This window comes from Acartia tonsa, chromosome 6 (assembly GCF_053477335.1).
Source record: "Acartia tonsa isolate MP-2025a chromosome 6, ASM5347733v1, whole genome shotgun sequence".
Taxonomy (NCBI): Eukaryota; Metazoa; Arthropoda; class Copepoda; order Calanoida; family Acartiidae; genus Acartia; species Acartia tonsa.
Genome location: NC_137265.1, coordinates 47044701 through 47064118, shown reverse-complemented (window position 1 = coordinate 47064118; position 19418 = coordinate 47044701). Strand labels below are relative to the sequence as shown.

The 19418-nt window shown below is 30.9% G+C and overlaps 1 protein-coding gene across 1 annotated transcript in view; it reads left to right on the top strand.

The window, feature by feature from the left end:
* LOC145322814 (uncharacterized) overlaps positions 1–12720 on the top strand; it is a 42690-nt gene extending 29970 nt beyond the window's left edge. The window contains exons 25-30 of the mRNA XM_080165091.1: positions 3926–4033; positions 4618–4691; positions 5516–5605; positions 6150–6234; positions 6881–7309; positions 12530–12720. Of these exons, the coding sequence (XP_080021217.1) occupies positions 3926–4033; positions 4618–4691; positions 5516–5605; positions 6150–6234; positions 6881–6988 (465 nt within the window). The 3' untranslated portion in view covers positions 6989–7309; positions 12530–12720. The remainder of the gene's footprint in view (positions 1–3925; positions 4034–4617; positions 4692–5515; positions 5606–6149; positions 6235–6880; positions 7310–12529) is intronic.
* The last annotated feature ends 6698 nt before the right edge of the window (positions 12721–19418 follow it).

The following is a 19418-nucleotide window of genomic DNA, read 5'->3' as shown; positions in this document are numbered from 1 at the left end:
TGAAAATCGGACCATAAACACCAAAGATATGGGGGAAATGTAAACAATATAAAAATAGCCAAAAACCTGCAAAAAGGCAGTCTGACCGTCATTGTTGTTTTCTCCAAATGACGGAAAATTCAATTTTGATATCTTTAACTGAAAAAGCTTTGAAAATCGGACCATAAACACCAAAGATATTGGGGAAAATGTTGAAAATAAAAAAATAGCCTAAAACCTGCTTAAAAGCCGTCAGACCGCCATTGATGTTTTATAGTTAATTGTGCTTCTTAATGATGGGAATGTTCTCAAAAAATTTCAGCATTCTATCTTTTTTATGAGCTGAGTAAATCCCATTTCCCCCATAGCGTTACGGAAGGACTGATAGACAAAGTGAATTATAGAGTAGCTTCACTACTAAAAATATAATTAGTTACTGGCAACCTAAATTTATGACAAAAAAAGCTTATAATTTTGTTTCTAGACCACATAGTTTAATTTCAAAATTTCTAACATTAGCATTAAAATTCTTTCAAAATTTTCATTGTTCATAAAATGTCATTTTAAAATGCCTAGGATTTTTTTGTTTTGAAGCTGAAGGCTTCAAATTTGGGGTATTGGGTCTACTTGTGGCAGTCTTTCAGCAGTTAAAGCGTGGTATTTCTTGCAGGCTTCTTTTAATTGAGTCTTAATTTCTCTAGTATTGATTAATACAGCAATAATAAAATCACCTGTTTTGGTTTTGTTTTCCCTCCCTGTTTTAAAAAATCATAAAATTCCTATTAAAAAGAAAATCTGTTTTTATTAAGAGCTAACTATTTTTGTTTTGAAAAAAAATCTTTGAAGAGATATTGAAGCAAAATTAAGTTTAAGAGTACATCTTTAATTCATATTCCTTAGGTGTTTCTGAAGTTTTAAATGAGTTATTGACACTAAAAACCTTATTTTGCTCTAGCTCTTGGCCTGTCAATAATTCAATCTTATATTTGTGTCGAAAGGGGACTGGGATAAAGTGTTATGATACACATTTTTAGCAAATAAGTTAGGTTTCTGCTAAATATACTTAGGCAAATAAATAGAGAAGATTAAAGGTTGACAACAGTTTTACAAGTAAAAACAAAACAGAATTTTGTATTGAAAAATCAAAGCTAGGCATTTGGTAATCTTCAGTAATCAAACACTAGCCGCTACACCACAAGAGGCCTCTAAGGTAACTTTTTTTATGGGAGGGGGGGGGGGGGGGAGAAGTTGAACCCCACGTATCTAATTTTAGTTTAAATTTTTTTTTTATTTAGTGGGGGGGGGGGGGGGATTTAATTTATTTTTCAAGGGCGCTTTCTTTAGTTTGTGGTGAGATATTTCCTGGCTGCACAATATGGGCCATGATCTTAAAAACTAAATGTTATTGTCCAATTAGTTTTGGTTTATGTTTTAAAGTTAATTTATCTATTATTGGATCTAATATAGCATTTATAAAAACAAAAATGTTAGCTCTTTATTGAACACACTTTGTAAATTATCCTAAGGGTTTTAGGCTATTTAATGAACAAATATTGCATAACAGACAATCAAATTTAAGGTAAAATTTACTCAGCTTAAATACAGGCGGACATTGTAAGACTGTAAGTAAAGTAAATTATACTGGATATTCATTTTTTTCATGGAATCATTACAAACAATAACTGTCTATCTTGCAGTATTGTGGAGCCGGAGCTGCCATCTTTTGTTGGAGTTGTTATTTTCAGAGCGGCTCCGGCTCCAAGGATAGCTAGAAAAATATCTGGAAAAAAAAGAATTTTCATACCTTAATTTAACTTTGTGTTTAAGTTTTGTAATTTGGAAACCCTTTTAAGTGTTTCAAGTATATTTTTCTCAACAAATTTTTTTGAGATTTTCTTCATTTTAGGTAGGAGACGGAGCTCCAACAAATTCAAATGGCTCCGTACCACTGTTATCTTCAATAGCTGCTGAAAAATACATATTTACTCCATAATTTTTTTTTAGACATTTTTAACTATTGAGTAGCTTCAATACTGTAAAATATTGGTATATAAATGTATATAGGATATACTACATGGATATATTGACACGGAAAAATTTGTTGTCAATTTAGCTTTCTAATATAAACTTCATTTAATGGTCAGTTTGTTCAGTAGAAGGGGAGAGGATGGGATAAAGGGTGTGGATGGCGGGTATCATTAATTTAGCCAGCTGCGAGTATTACTTTATTAAAGTACATGAAAAATTGAAGTGCAACATCCAAGTAGTAATATATCGATTGCTTTACACAATTATTGGAGAATGAAAAGTTATGCACAAAAAAAGAGTGAGTTTTCTAAGCACCTTTTTGCTGATATGTCAAACTTAATTTTTTATCTTGGAGGGGGGGGGGGAGTTAAAATTGACATAGGATTGTAATTTTTTGTGGGCTAAAACCAACACTTTGGGTGTGAAATCGACCTGATAGCTTTGAAACATACAAGGCACCAATGTTTTTTGTTGGGTTTTAAAGGTTTTTTTTTTTTGGGGGGGGGGGGGGGATGAGATGGTGGGGTCGAGGCTGAAAATCTAATATATTTAAAAAAATTTTTTTTTTTTTTTGGGGGGGGGGGGTTGAGGTTACACCCCTTTCCCACCCATTGGCCGTCCCTGTTGAGATAAATTTAGATTTAAAATCCTTCACATTTATTTTTTATTTTAGAATAGAAATTTGCAATAATTTAGTAAAATAAAATAAAGAATTTAACAATTAACAGAAACCAAGGATGATATTGATTCCAAATGATCAAAGTTGTTTGAAATGCAAAATTTACGGCTAATCATTGATTGTTTCAAGAAAGAGAAGAAATAATAAGAGTAATTCCATTGCATTTTTCATACATTCGTCACATTTGTGTAAGCGCAGATACCTCCCATTGGATTTCTCAGACTAAAATATTTTATGTTGACAGCCAAGCTTATTCTTTTGTTCAGCTTGAACTAATCTAATCCAAACAAATTCATTTGATTGGCCAATTATCCCCTTTATATCAAATCTTTTTTAAATAGATTTCCATAATGGTAAAGTTTAAAAATCAAGGACAATACGGCGGCCGCATTCTGTCATGTCCATCCGTTCGTCATAGTGAGTTAGCAAAAAAAATCAACTTAGCTATAATTGGACTATGGTTCTTTTTTTGGTTAGTTTTAATCAATGCTATATTTAAGGTTTTTATTTCTTTACATGAAAGCACAGTAATGTTTTTATCGCTGAAAGTAGCGGATTTCGCCGTATTCTTACAGTATCTTTTGATATGTTAGGTTAGATAAATGTTAATAATTGCCGCTCAGGGTCAGAGCCCCTGCAGAGGCTAGATATAGGATAAAACCTAAAATACGATGAAACTTGCTACTTCGTTTTCTTTGCATGATCTTGATTTTGTATACCAATTCATGTAAAGCAACATATATGCATTATAATATTTTTGTGATATTAGTTAGTGTATCTTATTTTATCTACAAAAGTACGAATACCTTAATTGCAAGTAATTTATTCTAGTGTTCACAAGTATTCTTGTAATTTATGCTGCCACCCTCTTATTCTGAAAATGACAACTGAAACAACCACAAATTACACTATTTGTAAACTCAAAAATCAAGTTGCATATGATTATTTTACTAGTCTTATCTAGACATTCTTCCAGAGAGAGGGGGCAATGGAATATGTCCCCAAAGTTTTATAATAATTTTTAATATTCGTTGTCTTAACAATTTCAGAGACTTTTAATTAATTTTGTTTGGTTAGTTTATTAGGTTTTGTGTCTAAACGTTTCAACCAATAATTGTAATCTACAAAAGGGTAGATTTTTTGTATAATTAGGAATGCTTATCAATTTATTGGCCATTGTCTTATCCCTTTAGATCCCTGCATTCATCTAAAATTGATAATTGATTGGTTGATTGTTAGTGGAAGAATAACTGTAAATATTGCGGGGCATTCTTCACAATCCCTCAAGAACATTTTGTAGACAGCAAATGCAGAAACATTCTGGATATGGAAAAGAATGGGATCCAGGTAAGCAGAACTATTTCTAAATAGTAATAGCTAAGGAAGTGATCTATAGAGAATTAGTAGGTATTTAAGGTAGATTTGAAAATTATAAATAACTAGAAGTTGCAGAAATAACCTTTCAATTTAATGAATGTGATATTGGGTGCAAATTAGATATTTTTTTTCTTTAGAGGATTTTTTTTCTCCATCTTCGATCAATTAAAACTGTTAATTATATCAAATAATAGGTAGATGAATATGAGTTTTCATATAAGCATACTAAAAGAATGTTGTTATGTTTTACTAAACATGGGTTAAAAGATCTCAATATTAGTCACAGTCCCTTTTTAAAATTAAGGATGAAAAATGTAATAGCACTTTGAATTGAAAAAAATAATAAATGCAAAAAAAAAACACTTAAACACAAAATATCAAAAAAATAATTAACATGCAAATTATAAGAGGAAATTTCTTCTCCCTATCCAGCAAAAATGTTGTTTTGTCATATCCTCTTTCATAAAACTAAAACAAATAGAGATTTGAGTTCAACCACCTTTACATACAGAATGAGGGAAGCCAAGTTTTATGGAACATGCTTGTTTTCTTAGATTGAATGTAAGATGTGCAATGGAACATCTCATCTAGTTGAAGCCTGTCCTTTCCTATGCAGCTTCTGTTACAAGTAAGTAAATATCTGCTCAACAAGGATGACAGCATCCATAAAGCGAAGCTCTAAATTACATACTAATGGATTTATAACTTGATTGGAGAAATGCTTTGCTTAAAATATTTTACCTTTTTGTCCTAGGAATCAAATTTCCAAAAATCAGACGAATAGGATGATTATATCAAACAAAAAAGGGTTAAAAAGTTAAAAATCAACATATTTCTAAATGAACAACCGGACTTTCTGGTGATGATTATAGAGTTGCTTCACATTCTACATTGTACCTAACTGTTACAGGAACCATCATTAATAGTTTGGAATCGAAAGGGAAGTTCTAACATGCTTAAATTAACAAAATGAACTAACTCAGACGTATGGACGGATGTACAGACCCTAATTATATAAAAGCATCACTTTTATAATGAAGGAATGGTCAGATAATCAAGCTACACTCCAAATTTTGACACATTAATCTTGGCGGACAGGAAGTTTTTAAGCCTCAACCAATATCTATTCAGTATCCTTGCTATCCATAGGAAATACTCTAATTGCAAATCCTAGTGTTCTTTTTTACAGCTTCGCTGTTTATTTTGTATTAGGTATATATTAATTATTATTGGTTGACAATCCTCCCGAAATGAAGATGGGGGGGGGGGGGGGATAATCATTACAATAATTTTTGCTTTAAAAAATCAGATATATGATTTATCTATGCACATTGCAACAATAAGTCTACTCTTCGCCCTTAAGATCTTAAACTTCTTTTGGACGGACGGACAGACAGACATCGTTCCACTTTTTTATTTTTAGAAGAGAAATTATATGAAAATCTTGTTTAGATGTTGGTGTTGGAGTCACACAGACAGTATGCATGACAAATCTTCCCCCCAGTTTATTCTTTATCTAAAAAGAATGTATAATGCAAACAGGTAAGAGTCATGCACAGACAGTATGCATGACAAATCTTACCCTTTGTTTATTCTTTATATAAAAGAAAATAGGTAAGGGTCATGCACAGATAGTATGCATGAAAATATTCCCGAAGATTATTCTTTATCCAAAAAGAAAGTAGGTGAGACAATTTAAAAAATATTCAGGCTTAAATTCAGCGTTGTGGAGCCTGGTAGCCGTGGAGCCGCCATATTTTGCCGGAGCTGGAGCCGTTATTTTCGTTAAAAACCGGCTCCGCAACGCTACTAGTAAAATTTTTCATATCTATGAGTACTAAATAGTAGAAATGTGATTGTCTCAGCTGCTTCTAAAATAAAAAAAAATATCTTAATTCTTTAAAGATTAACATTAGTAAACTTTGTACTATCGATTTCAAACTTTAAGGAGGATGTAAATTTTTAGACTAAAAAATTGTCATTCTTTACCGAGTATTTTAACCTATAATTATTAATTTTCATGCTCCTTCTGGTTGATTTCTCAAACGCAAATTTTTAAAAAAACCCGTGTATATAATTTATTTAGGCAATCCTTTCATCACAATAGCGGAGACTCACGTCCTCATTTCATGCCTCCAAATCTTTACGCCAATAATCTGTGCAAGTATCAGGTGAGCATTTTTCAAAATGGCGCTATAACCGATTAACAACCACTTGATTAGAAACATTTCTGAGCCATACTAAAACAAATTATGTATTGTACCCTGTTATAGACAATTTTCCACGAAAAATAAAAAAAAATCATTAAACAAAAATGGAATTAATCTTATAATTTTTCATTTTACTAACCAGGGAAAGCTGTCTATAATATGATGCGATAAATCATTATAAAGTCTGTCTGTCTGTTCTGAAGGATCTTGTAAACCACCGAACCGACATGGGTTTTCTTTACAATGTAGCTTCTCATAGGTCATGGGAAGGTTTATAACTATTTTGGACAGAGTAGAACCCTTTCTCTGAAGAGAAATCACCTCTTGCTTTTAGTTGCCTCTAGCGGCTTAAACGCTAATAAATAGTATTGAACTCGTTATGATGAGTCCTTTTGTATAGGGATGATATACAACCTAATTGGGAAAAGTAAATTATACTTATAGTTTTATAAACATGTTCTCTTATTTGTTGGCTTAAAAACTTTTGATTCTATTACTAAATCCTAAATTATCAATGTTCAAACCAATGATTGTATCTGCAAAGGAAAGAAATTTGTTCATCATCATCAATGGGAATTTCCATAACTAAACAATATATTGTGTTTAGGGATCTGTGAAGGCTCTGTCCTTCCTGGCTGATCAGCTCCTACCAGATGGACTCTTCCAACCTTGGCTACATCCAGAGTGGAATAAATGTAAATTCAAAGGGTTTTAAGCCCTACAGGCGTTATATAATATTTATAACCAATCATATTATGAATTTAATTCACATTTTGAAAAAATGCATTTTTCTGTATCAATTAAATTAATACCATTAAATTGACTAAATATATCCATGTAAAGTAAAAATCCTCTACAAAAAGTAAGTAAGTGAGCCTAAACATAAATAGTTTGACATTAAGTTTAACTTTATAAAAAATATGAATTACTATAAGAATTATCATCCTTGTTGTTAATGTATATGTAAAGACCTATTATAAACAATATTCTAATGTTTTTTTTTGTAAATGGTGGCAGTCAAGTAGTCTCAACTGTTGTAAAGCTTATTTTTTGTAAAATGGTTCTTATACACAGCTGATCTGAAGACTAAATGGGTCCTGCAGAGGATCACACAGCAAGTTGATGAAAACTTACTAGTAAAATATGATGCCCAGGGAACCAAGAACTGGTTTTGGTTAAACTGTATGAGTACCTTCCCTACTATGATTTTTTAAAAATTACTTTTTCATCAAATTTAGGAAATTTCAGATTTTTTTGATTCTGAATTGATTTTTTTTGTTAATTTTTTCAGTTCATGTGTCATTTTGGGAGGATCATATGTGTTCTGAGGGGTACCCTCTCCCCCCCCCCCCCTCCATCCATTCTGATATTTACTCCATTTGATGCTATTTTTCAAAGTTAGGAATCTATTTGTATTTATTATTTGTTAAATTCACTCACATTTACAGGGGCTTGTGACCCATAGACATACATGACTATTATAATACAACTTGTTCCTGTAATATCTGTCTCACAGCTAAGTCCCACAGAAAAAAACAAAAGAATTAATTCAGATTGTATTGAGACAGAAACTGGTTCAGCTGCCTTTAATTATATTGATAAAATTTACTAATAAAGAGGTAGTGTAAAAGATGAAAACCACAAGATATATTTGTAAAAAATGTAAACAAGATGTGGGACAGTACCAGGTGCACAGGCATCTGGTAATCTGGTAGAACAGATTAAAACTACTCCAATAAAACAACAGGAGCAGGTTACAACAACAATGCTTAAGTCTCATGTTCAACAACAAGGATCCCATAATAATACAGTAACTTTGTCTATTAAGGGTTCAAAGGCTAGAGTGAACCTGAATCCTTCTCTTAAAACAAGTGAAGTTAATTTCTCCCACAAAGCTCTTAATATTCTACAGTTATACCTCAACAATATATCCAATAAACATATGAAAAACATTGCCAAGTGGTTACGTGTTCATGGTATTCAAATGAAGTTATAAGAGTAGGTATGATTTATCCAAGCTTGAGACCCATACATTTGAAGACAAAGAGGGTGTAAAGGTGAAAAGACCAATCATTTATGCAGATGCAGAGGAACTAGTCGCTGCTGTAACTGATGCTAGAGGGTGTAATAGGGCTGCTATTACAAAGCTGAATAGAAGCTTAATAGAATCAGCTTTCTATTTGTTGCTAATAATAAGCTTCTCTAAATATGTCTGGGTTGTCAGACATCATCAGCAATATATCCTTGCCCTTATTGTCATGTTCCTCTCAGAGAGATCACATCTACAGTTGATGATACAGCTGAAGATCTACCTAAAGATCTATGGGATGAAAGAACATATGGAAACTTTAAGGAAAGCCTTGATAATTATAGATATACCACAATTAATGATTCCAACAGGAAGTTTGCCAAAAACTCTATAGCACAGTTGAAGCTTCACATCTGAAAGAAGAAGCTGATATTAAAGTTCTTGACAAGTGTCCTGTTGAAGAATAGCATGCTATGATGGGGTTTGTAAATCACACCTTTTGGGATGGTTATGCTAAAGTTGTTAGGTGTAGAAAGCAAGCTGTAAAGTTTCCATAAAATTTTAATGCTATAGCTAAGGACTATCATGGCGTGCAATTTTAAGGGAAAGATATGCTTAAACAAGCTCACAGAATGCTTGATGAAGATGTATTGGGGGATACCAATCTAATCCTTTTCAACCCTATGTGAGAGCATACCAAGCCATGGACAAGCTTGTTAGCCACTGCTTTGTCACTAAGATTGTTAATCAAGATAAGGTTGAAGATCTACTCAAGGAGGTAGTGATATCATACATGGGTCTTGAAATCAGTGTCACACCAAAGATGCATGTGTTATTTTACCATCTAATACCAGCACTTTCCAACCCTGTATTACAAGGCAGAGGATTAGGTGTTGTGTCAGGACACGCTGGTGAGTCTATTTATCAGAAATTCAAGATCTTTTGGTCTAAATATAGGATCAATTCTCTTGATAATCCTATATATGGAGACCATTTACTTCGTGCAGTAATAGAATTTTCTTCTAAACATATTTAAAAATATGCACTTTTGAATTTTCAGCCTATTCAAAATTTCTTATCAATTTAAAAACTCTTAGGTATTAATTGAAAAATAAATTAAACATGCCAGATAATGACCTTTCTTTTCTTATCTGTGGGTCACAAACCCCTGAATATGTGAGGGAATTTATGAAATAGTAAATATAGATACAATTAGACTCCTAACTTTGAAATTTAGCGCTTAGTAGAGGAAATTTCAGATAGAAATGGTTGGAGGGAGGGGGAGCCCCTGGGGAAAGGGAGGGTGGAACCCATCAAGAGGTGTCAGAACACATATGATCCTCCCAAAGTGACACATGAACTGAAAAAATTAACAAAAAAATTCAATTCAGAATCAAAAAAATTCTGAAATTTCCCAAAGAAGTTGTATCAACTTTTTTTTTTATAGCTAGCCGGTCCTTTTAGTAAGTAGTAGATGTAAAATTTTTCATAGAATTCAGATATGCAATCGGTTTTTTTGTAGACCTCTTATTTTTTAAGTAATTTAAGTTTAAAAAAAAAATTAAGTCGATTTTAAGGTACTAAAATGCAACAAAAAAAAGAAAGAAAATGGCCATTATGAACAAAAATAGTAAGATCTTTAATTTGACACCTTACTTTTTCAATTCTGTCAGGTAATTATTGAACCCACGAGAATAAAAACTTTGAACTCAATTTTATCATTTCACAAGTAAAAAAATATGGGTTCATATATACCTTTAGAATCAGAAAAATATTACGAATCCATTGTAAGCAAAATTGAAAAAAAAGTTTACAATATAAACTGAGAACCAAAAAAATAGGCAAATCTGAATTTGCAGAATAGCAGCTTTAATATTCATTTAGGATGATTTTACTGTAAATATAAAATGTAGATGCATCTTTTGGTTACAAGTTTCCACCGTTAATTTTTTATTAATTAGCACCACTGAAGCACAAGATCTCAAAAACAGCATTTTGGGTAAAAACTGGTGAACCAAAAAGATATGCAAATCCAAAACAAATCAATGGAAAAACGATTATTTTGCACCTTTCATCTGTTTTAAAGATTGATTCTGATAAATTAACAATTTTTTAAGGGATTTATGCATTAATTATTATGAATGTAGGATAAGGTAGAAATTAATGATTTTTTAAAATAAGAAATATTAGAAAAAAAGAAATTCGACCCCTATCACTTTAGAGGACAGTTGCTGACCTCCAGTCTTATGGATGAAGCTAAATACATATTAAAAATAATAATTACTCCCAAAAGTATACAAAAATGATTTTTAATGTGTTAAAAAAATCCATTTTAAAATCTTGATTTTGAGAATGATGGCCTTTAAGATGCTCGTATGGGTAGTGAAGGTGAGCCAAATGTTATCAAAGTGCATGACCATGATGACAACTTATATATTGAACTATGGTCCATTTTTTGTATTCATAGCAGCCTCCAGCCAAGCAGGATTAAAAAACAAAAAAATTGCAATTTTAATTACTCAAATGTATAAGGTAAATACTGTCGTTTTTAGAAGATGTTTATATTTCTTGTCGGTTGGCTCCATTGGAGATTGCTATGACTACAAAAAATTGGTACATAGGTTGATAGACAAGTTGTTGTAATGGGCATGTACTTAGATAACATTTGGCTCACCATCATCACCAATAGGAGCATCTGAAAGATCATCCTCAAAATCAAGATTTTAAAATGTTTTTTTTTAACACATTAAAAAGCATTTTTGTATACTTTTCAGGGTAATTTTTATCTTTAACATGTTTTAGGCTACATCCATTAAACTGGAGGTCAGCAGCTGACCTCTGAAGTGATAGGGGTTGAATTTCTTTTTTTCTAATTTTTCTTATTTTAAAAAATCATTAATTTCTACCTTATACTACATTTTATAATATTTAATGCATAAATCCCTTAAAAAATTGTGAATTTATCAGAATCAATCTTTAAAACAGAAGAAAAGTGCAAAAAAATCGTTTTTCCATTGATTTGTTTTGGATTTGCATATCTTTTTGGTTCACCAGTTTTTACCCAAAATGCTGTTTTTGAGATCTTGTGCTTCATTGGTGCTGATTAATAAAAAATCAACGGTGGAAACTTGTAACAAAAAGATGCATCTACATATTATATTTACAGTAAATTCGTCCCAAATGAATAATGAAGCTGCCATTTTGAAAATTCGGATTTGCCTATTTTTTTGGTTCGCAGTTTAGTATATAAACTACAATAAAAGGAATTATATGAAAATATCATATTATATTGTACAGGCAACGTCTTAACTTTTGAATTGGGTATAAAAATGGGAAGGGGGTATAGAGGGGGTACAGAGGGGGTAAAAAAGGGAAGACGATAGTGTTGCCAGAACAAAAAATACAATTGGCCATTTTTATATTTTTTTATTTTTTTACTTTTTTTCAATTTTGCTTACAATGGATTCGTAATATTTTTCTGATTCTAAAGGTATATATGAACCCATGTTTTTTATGTCTGTTTGAGAAAATATTTAGGTCTAAAGTTTTTATTAAACCGAGGTTAAAAAAATAGATTTTTTCAATAATTACTCAACAGAATTTTAAAAGTAAGGTGTCAAATTAAAGATCTTACTATTTTTGTTCTTACTGGCCATTTTCTTCTTTTATTTTGTTGCGTTTTAGTACCTTAAAACTGACTTAATTATTTTTTTAAAAAACTTAAATTACTTAAAAAATAAGAGGTCTACAAAAAAACCGATTGCATATCTGAATTCTATGAAAAATTTTACATCTACTACTTACTAAAAGAACCGGCTAGCCATAAAAAAAAAAGTTGATACACCTTCTTTGAAGAAAAAGTAATTTTAAAAAAATCATAGTAGGGAAGGTACTCATACAGTTTAACCAAAACCAGTTCTTGGTTCCCTGGGCATCATATTTTACTAGTTTTCATCAACTTGTTGTGTGATCCTCCGCAGGACCCGTTTAGTCTTCAGATCAGCTGTGTATAATCATCATAGATCTTGTATTAAAATTTAAAAAAAACTTACTTCTCTTTTTAGAAGCCATATTTATTTTGTGTAATAAATTTCTAAACATGTCCTGACCTAAGAGAAATGCTCCCCAAAAGTGATTTTTGCAAGTGTCAGTGGGTTTTGAAGTTATTTTTTTTTAAAACTTTTAAAATCATATTTAGCTACAAAGATTATTATTCTATAAATAAAGCTTTGTGTCTGCCACCTTTGTAAATGAAAATTCAAACAAATTATTATTAAGCTTGTTATTCATTCGTTTTGCTGAAAAATTAAATACCAAAAAAGCATATTTTCTTAAAGATATAAGAATTAATTTAATTATTTATACTTTAATTGTTACTTGTATAAAATCTATATATTTTAAATAAAATATTTTTTTCACAGGATGTTATTTTACCAAAAAACAAAAACCCTTTTCTGAAGGTCATAATTAAATTTTGTTTGTCCTTTAAGGTCTCGCCAATCTCCCAACCAATTGAGTTCTCTACTTTAGAAAAGCTTTATCCAATATCCTTATCACGGGCAGGTTTTTAGTAGCGAAGCTACTCTATAATTTGAAATGTCCGTCTGTCTTAGTTTGGGGGAAACGTGATTTTCTCGGCTCCTATAAAAGATAAAAGGCTGAAATTTTTTGACAACATTCCCATTATTAAGGAGCCCAATTAACTATAAAACATCAATGGCGGTCAGACCACTTTTTAGCAGGTTTTGGGCTATTTTTCACATTTTTCCCTATATCCTTGGTGTTTATAGTCCAATTTCCAAATTTTTTTCAGATTTAGGTATCAAAATAAAATTTCTTGTCATTTCAAGAAAGCAAATATGACGGTCAGACTGCCTTTAAGCAGGTTTTAGGCTATTTTTGTATTTTTCACATCTTTATCTTTGGTGTTTATGGTCCGATTTTCAAATTTTTTTCAATTATAGATATCATAATTAAATTTCCTGTCTTTTTAAGAAAACACCAATGGGGTCAGACTGCAGGTTTTTGGCTATTTTTATATTTTTTCACTTTCCTCATATCTTTGGTGTTTATGGTGCAATTTCAAATTTTTTGAGTTAAAAATATCAAAATTAAATTTCCCGTTGTTTTGAGCATCCAGTATTTAATTTACTTTGACCGTCAGTCTGTTAGTCATAGTACTGATATATAAGTATTAAAAATTAAAAACAAATGTTGAAAAGGTTTCGTGATTTTTCCCCAATATACATGTTTTTGACAACTAATCTTTAAATTCTTATATATAATTTTTGTGCTTCGCTACTTATGGATGTTGTCATCCTTGTTTATTTATATTTTCCAATTTATAATTTATCTATGTAGTAGAGGCTAGGAGAGAAGTCGCATTTTTAAAAGCGAAGCTTTTCTAAAATTAGGGTCGTTCCGTCCGTTCGCAACGGTTAGCTTTTTCGTTGATTTAGGCACGTTCGAATTATCCTATCGATTTCAAGCTTTGCCTGGTGATTCCTCTAATAGTTGGGTACGATTTAGAAAGCGTAGCAACTCTAACTATTACCAGAATGTACGTACTTTTATTTTAAACATTTTTATTTTTTTGACAACAAATTTTTATGTGATCTAATTATCCGATTGATCTGATTTTTGATAAACTGATTCCTAGGACAACATAGTACAATATTATAAGCGAAGCAACTCTAATCAAGTCCTATAAAAGTAAGTATGTTTAATAAACATTACTCTGTATCAAGCAGTTTTTCAACAAATTTACTTACAATTTTATATATTTTATACATTTATATTCTGATTATTTAGTTCTGTACTTCGCTTTTATGGATGTTGTCATCCTTGTTTAAAAGAGAAACAACTCAATCATAACCACTACCAGTGCATCTTATCGTTGATTTAGGTATGTTAGGGCGCAGTAAAACAAACCGTTGCTATTTTATGATTTTTACTTGAATAATAGATGTTTTAACGCTACAGTTACTCAATATTTTATATAAAAAATAAGTTTTAAAAACTCTAATATTAATTATGCTTGGCTAGTAAATAAAATTGAAAAGTAGTACAAAACTTGATAAAATTCATTACATTTTTTTTACATTCATTGAACTATTGGACATAATTTTCCTTGGTCATAAACTAACTAACTTCGGGTCATGTGAAGGATACGAAGTAGCGGGTTTCATAATATTTTCCTATTTCTAACCCTGCGGGCCAATCACCTAACCTAACTTAACCTGACATAACCTAAAATAACCTTTCAAAAGCTACTGTGAAAATACAACTAAACCCGCAACTTCGTTTCCTTCACAATCACATGACCCCTTGCTTCTATTAGTCATTAATAACCTTCAATCAATAGAAATGTTAATAAATTAGTGATGGTTGATTTTTTTTAGTTTTTCTACAAAAAAAATTTCTAATAATTTTCTCTTACTTAATTATCAAAGAATCATTTAATCATTATTTCATAAAAAAATGCAATATCCTATTTATTTAAAACGGAGTTTTTCCCCACACTTTCTCAAATTGGAATTATTTGGAGTTATTCGTTCCGTATCGACGCACATACCATAATTATTAACGCCCCGCCTTCAAAAATTGTTTCAAAACAAAACTGTAAACAAAAGAAGGGTCCAAATAAAGTTGCTAGGGAAATCGTGAAATTTCCCAAGTTAACATTGTGTGTGTTTAATGAAGTGATCAAGTATATTAAAAATGACCATGTGTGCAATTTTTAAAAACGAAGCCTTTCTATTATTATGGTCGGTCCGTACGTCCGTAACGGTTAGCTATTTTCGTTAATTTAAACAGGTTAGAATTGTCCTATCGATTTCAAACTTTGCATGATGATTCCTATAGCAGTAGTTAGAAAGCGAAGCAACTCTGTAATCGTTACTAGAAAGTCCGTACATCCATTTAAAATAAGCTGAATTTATACTTTTGATAAAAAATGTTTGTATGTTAAAATTATCCGATTCATCTGATTTAAAAAAAAAATCTGATTCCTATTATAACAAGGTACAATGTTAAAAGCAAGGCATCTCTATAATCAAGTCCTAAAAATGTAAGTATGTCTATAAATAGTATTTAAGCACTTTTGCAACAAATTTACTTACAGTTTTGTTTGGACGTATGCGTAAATATTTTGCTTATTCAGTTCTGACACTCTACAAGTGTTAATGTTCGTTTATCCTTTCATTCCAGAGCTTCGCTTTTGTTGATGTTGTCATCCTTGTTACAAATATTGTTAACAAATTACGTAAAAAAACAACCATTTCAAAATTAACAAGGGTGATAACATCTATAAAATCAAAGCTTTAAAAATCAAACTGTAGGACAAGAAAACATGAACACTTGTTGAGTGTCAAAACTTCATAAGCAGAATATTGATTTAAAGGCACTAAAATAAGGATATAATTAAAGTTTTATGATTTGATTATAGAGATGTTTCTATTAAGATATTGTACCTTTTTGTCATAGGAATCATTGTTCCAAAATTCAGATAAATAGAACAATTATCTACCTGGAGCAAAATCCTTTAATTTCTCATTTCTGTGTCTGCGGTCAATAGCCCATAATGTATTTTCTACAAATAAATATTCTAAAATTAATTTTATGTTAATTTTTCCTTATACTGTACTGTAAATATACGAAATATATTTGATATAGCTATTTATTTAGTGATGTATCATTAATTTTATATTTTGGTTAGCAATTACATCATGTTGTAACAAATATAAATTATTATTAGCAAAGCTACTCCGTTATTGCCTGCCCGCCTGTTCATAACGAGTAACTATAAACCTACGCCTTTGGCGTAACATGTAGCGCATCCTCGCCTTTTGTCGGGAAGGTGATAAGTTCGAATCTCAACCCAACTTTTTGTTATATACTATAATTTTTATTTTCAATTTCGTGGAAAATTGTCTGTATTACGATGCTATACATGATTTTTCAGTATGGCTGAGAACCGGCTCTAATCTAGCGGATATCAAATCAATCGGTTTAAAGCCATACTGGTAAATATTTTAGAAAAGAACGTGAATAAAATATAAATATGCAAATAAAACATTGTAATTTTTTTAATTGAAATGCAACAAAAATATGTCAGCTTTTACCCAGTTGGATTTGGAGGCATTACATTGACATTAAATTTCAGTTTTTCTTGTATAAAAGTAATATGATGCTTGTGTGTGTTTTATAAAGTGAAAGATCTTGCGTGCTTCTGAACTTATATGGTTCTTCTTTACAGTGAAGCTTTTCATGGTCCAGAGAAGACTATAACTAGTTTAGGCGATTTAGAAATAACAAAAATAAGGACTAAAAAACCGATTCCCCAATTCCACCCCCTTTACCCACTCTCCTTTCTTCGTACTGGATGAACGAACTGACCATTAAAAGAGTTCCATGTTAGCTAAGTATTTCTAATAGTGAAATTACGCCGAAAAGCTAGGTGTTCATTTATGAATTCATCTAAATCAAGAATTTTCTCAATAATATTCTGTGTTGACACAATCATATTACCAAAGAATAACAGGGGCTAATTTGCTTGGTTTGAGATTTTAATTTGTGAGTTGGAAGTGTAAACATTCTAATGAAATCATATGCTTGGCTGAATAACATACTGTCACAAATAAATTCTCAAGCTCTTAACTTCTATTACACTGATAGCATTACTGTTTCGACTATGTCATTAATTATAATTTTTCAAGGATTCTCCAATAAATCATCAATTTGCTAATGTCCTCTTCCTTCCTATATTCTTAAATTGAATGTAAGATGTACAATAAGTATTTAAATTTGTTTTAATTTTATGATTTTTATTTTATTAATCGTGGAAATTATTGTATAATAATATATAAAACAATATGGCTTTGAACCGGTTTCCCTATTCAGGAGATATAAATCGGTTTTGAAGCCATACTAAAAAGATCGATATAATACTATGTAATTTTTAACAGTGCAACAAGCCACGGAGTATGAAGGATATTCTGTTATATATATAAAATATGTTTGTATGTTTGATAATTCTGATCTCCATAACGGCTAGATAATGACAGGGTATATTCAAAAGAAATACGTAGTTTTTTTTTCTTTCAAATAAGTTTGCTGATCAGCGATTAAGAGTTTTAGAAGATACGGAAAGTGTCATGTGTGACGTCATAAAAATACTACCAAATCCATCTCTTTTTTAGAGGTTTCCTTTCCCACATATCCTCTCATCCTTCGTTTTAAGATGTATTTTTATGACGTCACACATGACACTCTCCTTATCTAAAGAGTTTTATTATAACGTTTTTATATCTTTTTGAAATGTAAATGAAGTATCCTTCTTATCTCTTAAAACACAGTATTTCCGCTTTTCTTTGATCTTTTCATTAACAATTAAAAGAAAACCGTTTATTTCTTTCTTTGTTTTTATAGACAGTTGCCCGCGGATATGTATATATAAAGGACACTTAAGTGTGTTATACAGTTGATGCTGATCGGTCAGGTGAAAAATAGCAGCATCAGTAAATCACATTTCTCATGTAAAATTCTAATATCTCCCTTTACATGAGAGACAGACTAACGGATCTATTAGATGCTTATTATATAATGCTTACATGGTAGGGGAATCTTCTAAAAAAAACAGCACACTATATATCTTTGAATAGTAGCCGATAATTGACATTTCTTTCATAGCGTTACGGACTGACTGACTGAGGACAAAAAACAGAACGTTAACGTAGCTTCAACATTAAAGATTTTAAAATCTATGATACATAAATGAGAAACTTCTTTCTTTCATAAAGTTAATAACAGTCAGACAGACTGACATTTGGAATTGCAGAGTAGCTTCGCTGTTATGAGGCAAAACAAATAAAAACAATAAATTGAATTAATTTATCAGTTTTTTTTCTTTATATGTTTTGTTCTTCTGTATTAAATAAACTCATGCTTTAATTGGTGCTGTGAAATTTAATAATTTAGGACGGTGTAAATGATTTTAGACAAAATTGTGTATAGAATCTTGCTTAAATTCTATCTTTTTATTAGCGCAGCTACTCTGTAAGAAGGATGTGTCTGTCCATCAGAATATCAGTGTGTATACATATACATATATTATGTAAAAGTACTTTAGCTTGAAAGGTTCATAGTTTTTATAATTTACATTATATCTAATTTTTCTATAATTTAAAATATTATCAACTTTTACTTTTGAAAGAAGTTTTAAGCATGGCTTCGAAACTTAGTAATAACCACTGGATTAGAACTGGTTCCCAGGTATACTGAAAAATCATGTATAGCATCGTATTAAAGACAATTTTCCACGAATATTAAAATAAAAGCTCAGTGCTTAATCTTTTAAATAGAACTATTAATTTTAATAACCGCGAAATGTAGTCTATGATACTATGCAATAAATAACTATTACTATACTTTTTCATCCATATAACAGATCTTTAGTATAGTTGTATATACAGATAACTACCTCCCCCCCTTTTCCCTTTTTCTTCTGCTAGCAAATTGTTTTCTGCTACTTGGTTGTGTTGATATTCCCGACATCGTTATTTGATTTCCAAATACAAGGATAGGAAAATACGTTTATTTAACCCCTTCCTCCTCTAGTGTTTTACTCTAATATCCATGTCATAGTTGTACCCATGTTGCACTACTTGTGGATATAATAGTCCATGTTTTGTTAAAACTTTCCAAAATATTTCTCATTTTATTTTTGTACGCTTTTTTCATAGTCGACTGAAAATAGCTATCTTCAAATAAGAAATGAGTATAATTAAATTAGGGAGGGAGTTTTGAACTAAATAAAAACTAGTAGCCTAAAGTGGAGGGGAGAGGGTGGGATTGGTGTGAGGGTCAATACTATCCCTTTTTTAAAAAAAGTAAATAAATGTTATTTTGGTAGATTTTTGTGGGCAGTTCAAGGTACCCTCCCACAATATGGTCACAAACCTTCGCTGGACATAGAAAAAGCTTTATTGTAAATGAGAATCATATAGGTCCAGCGGTTAGCAAGATCCTAAGCTACACAAGTCAGATATCCTGTTACTTTTATATAAAGAAGGAAATTGCTTGTAAAGTATACTGTATCCAATCTAAACCAATTTTA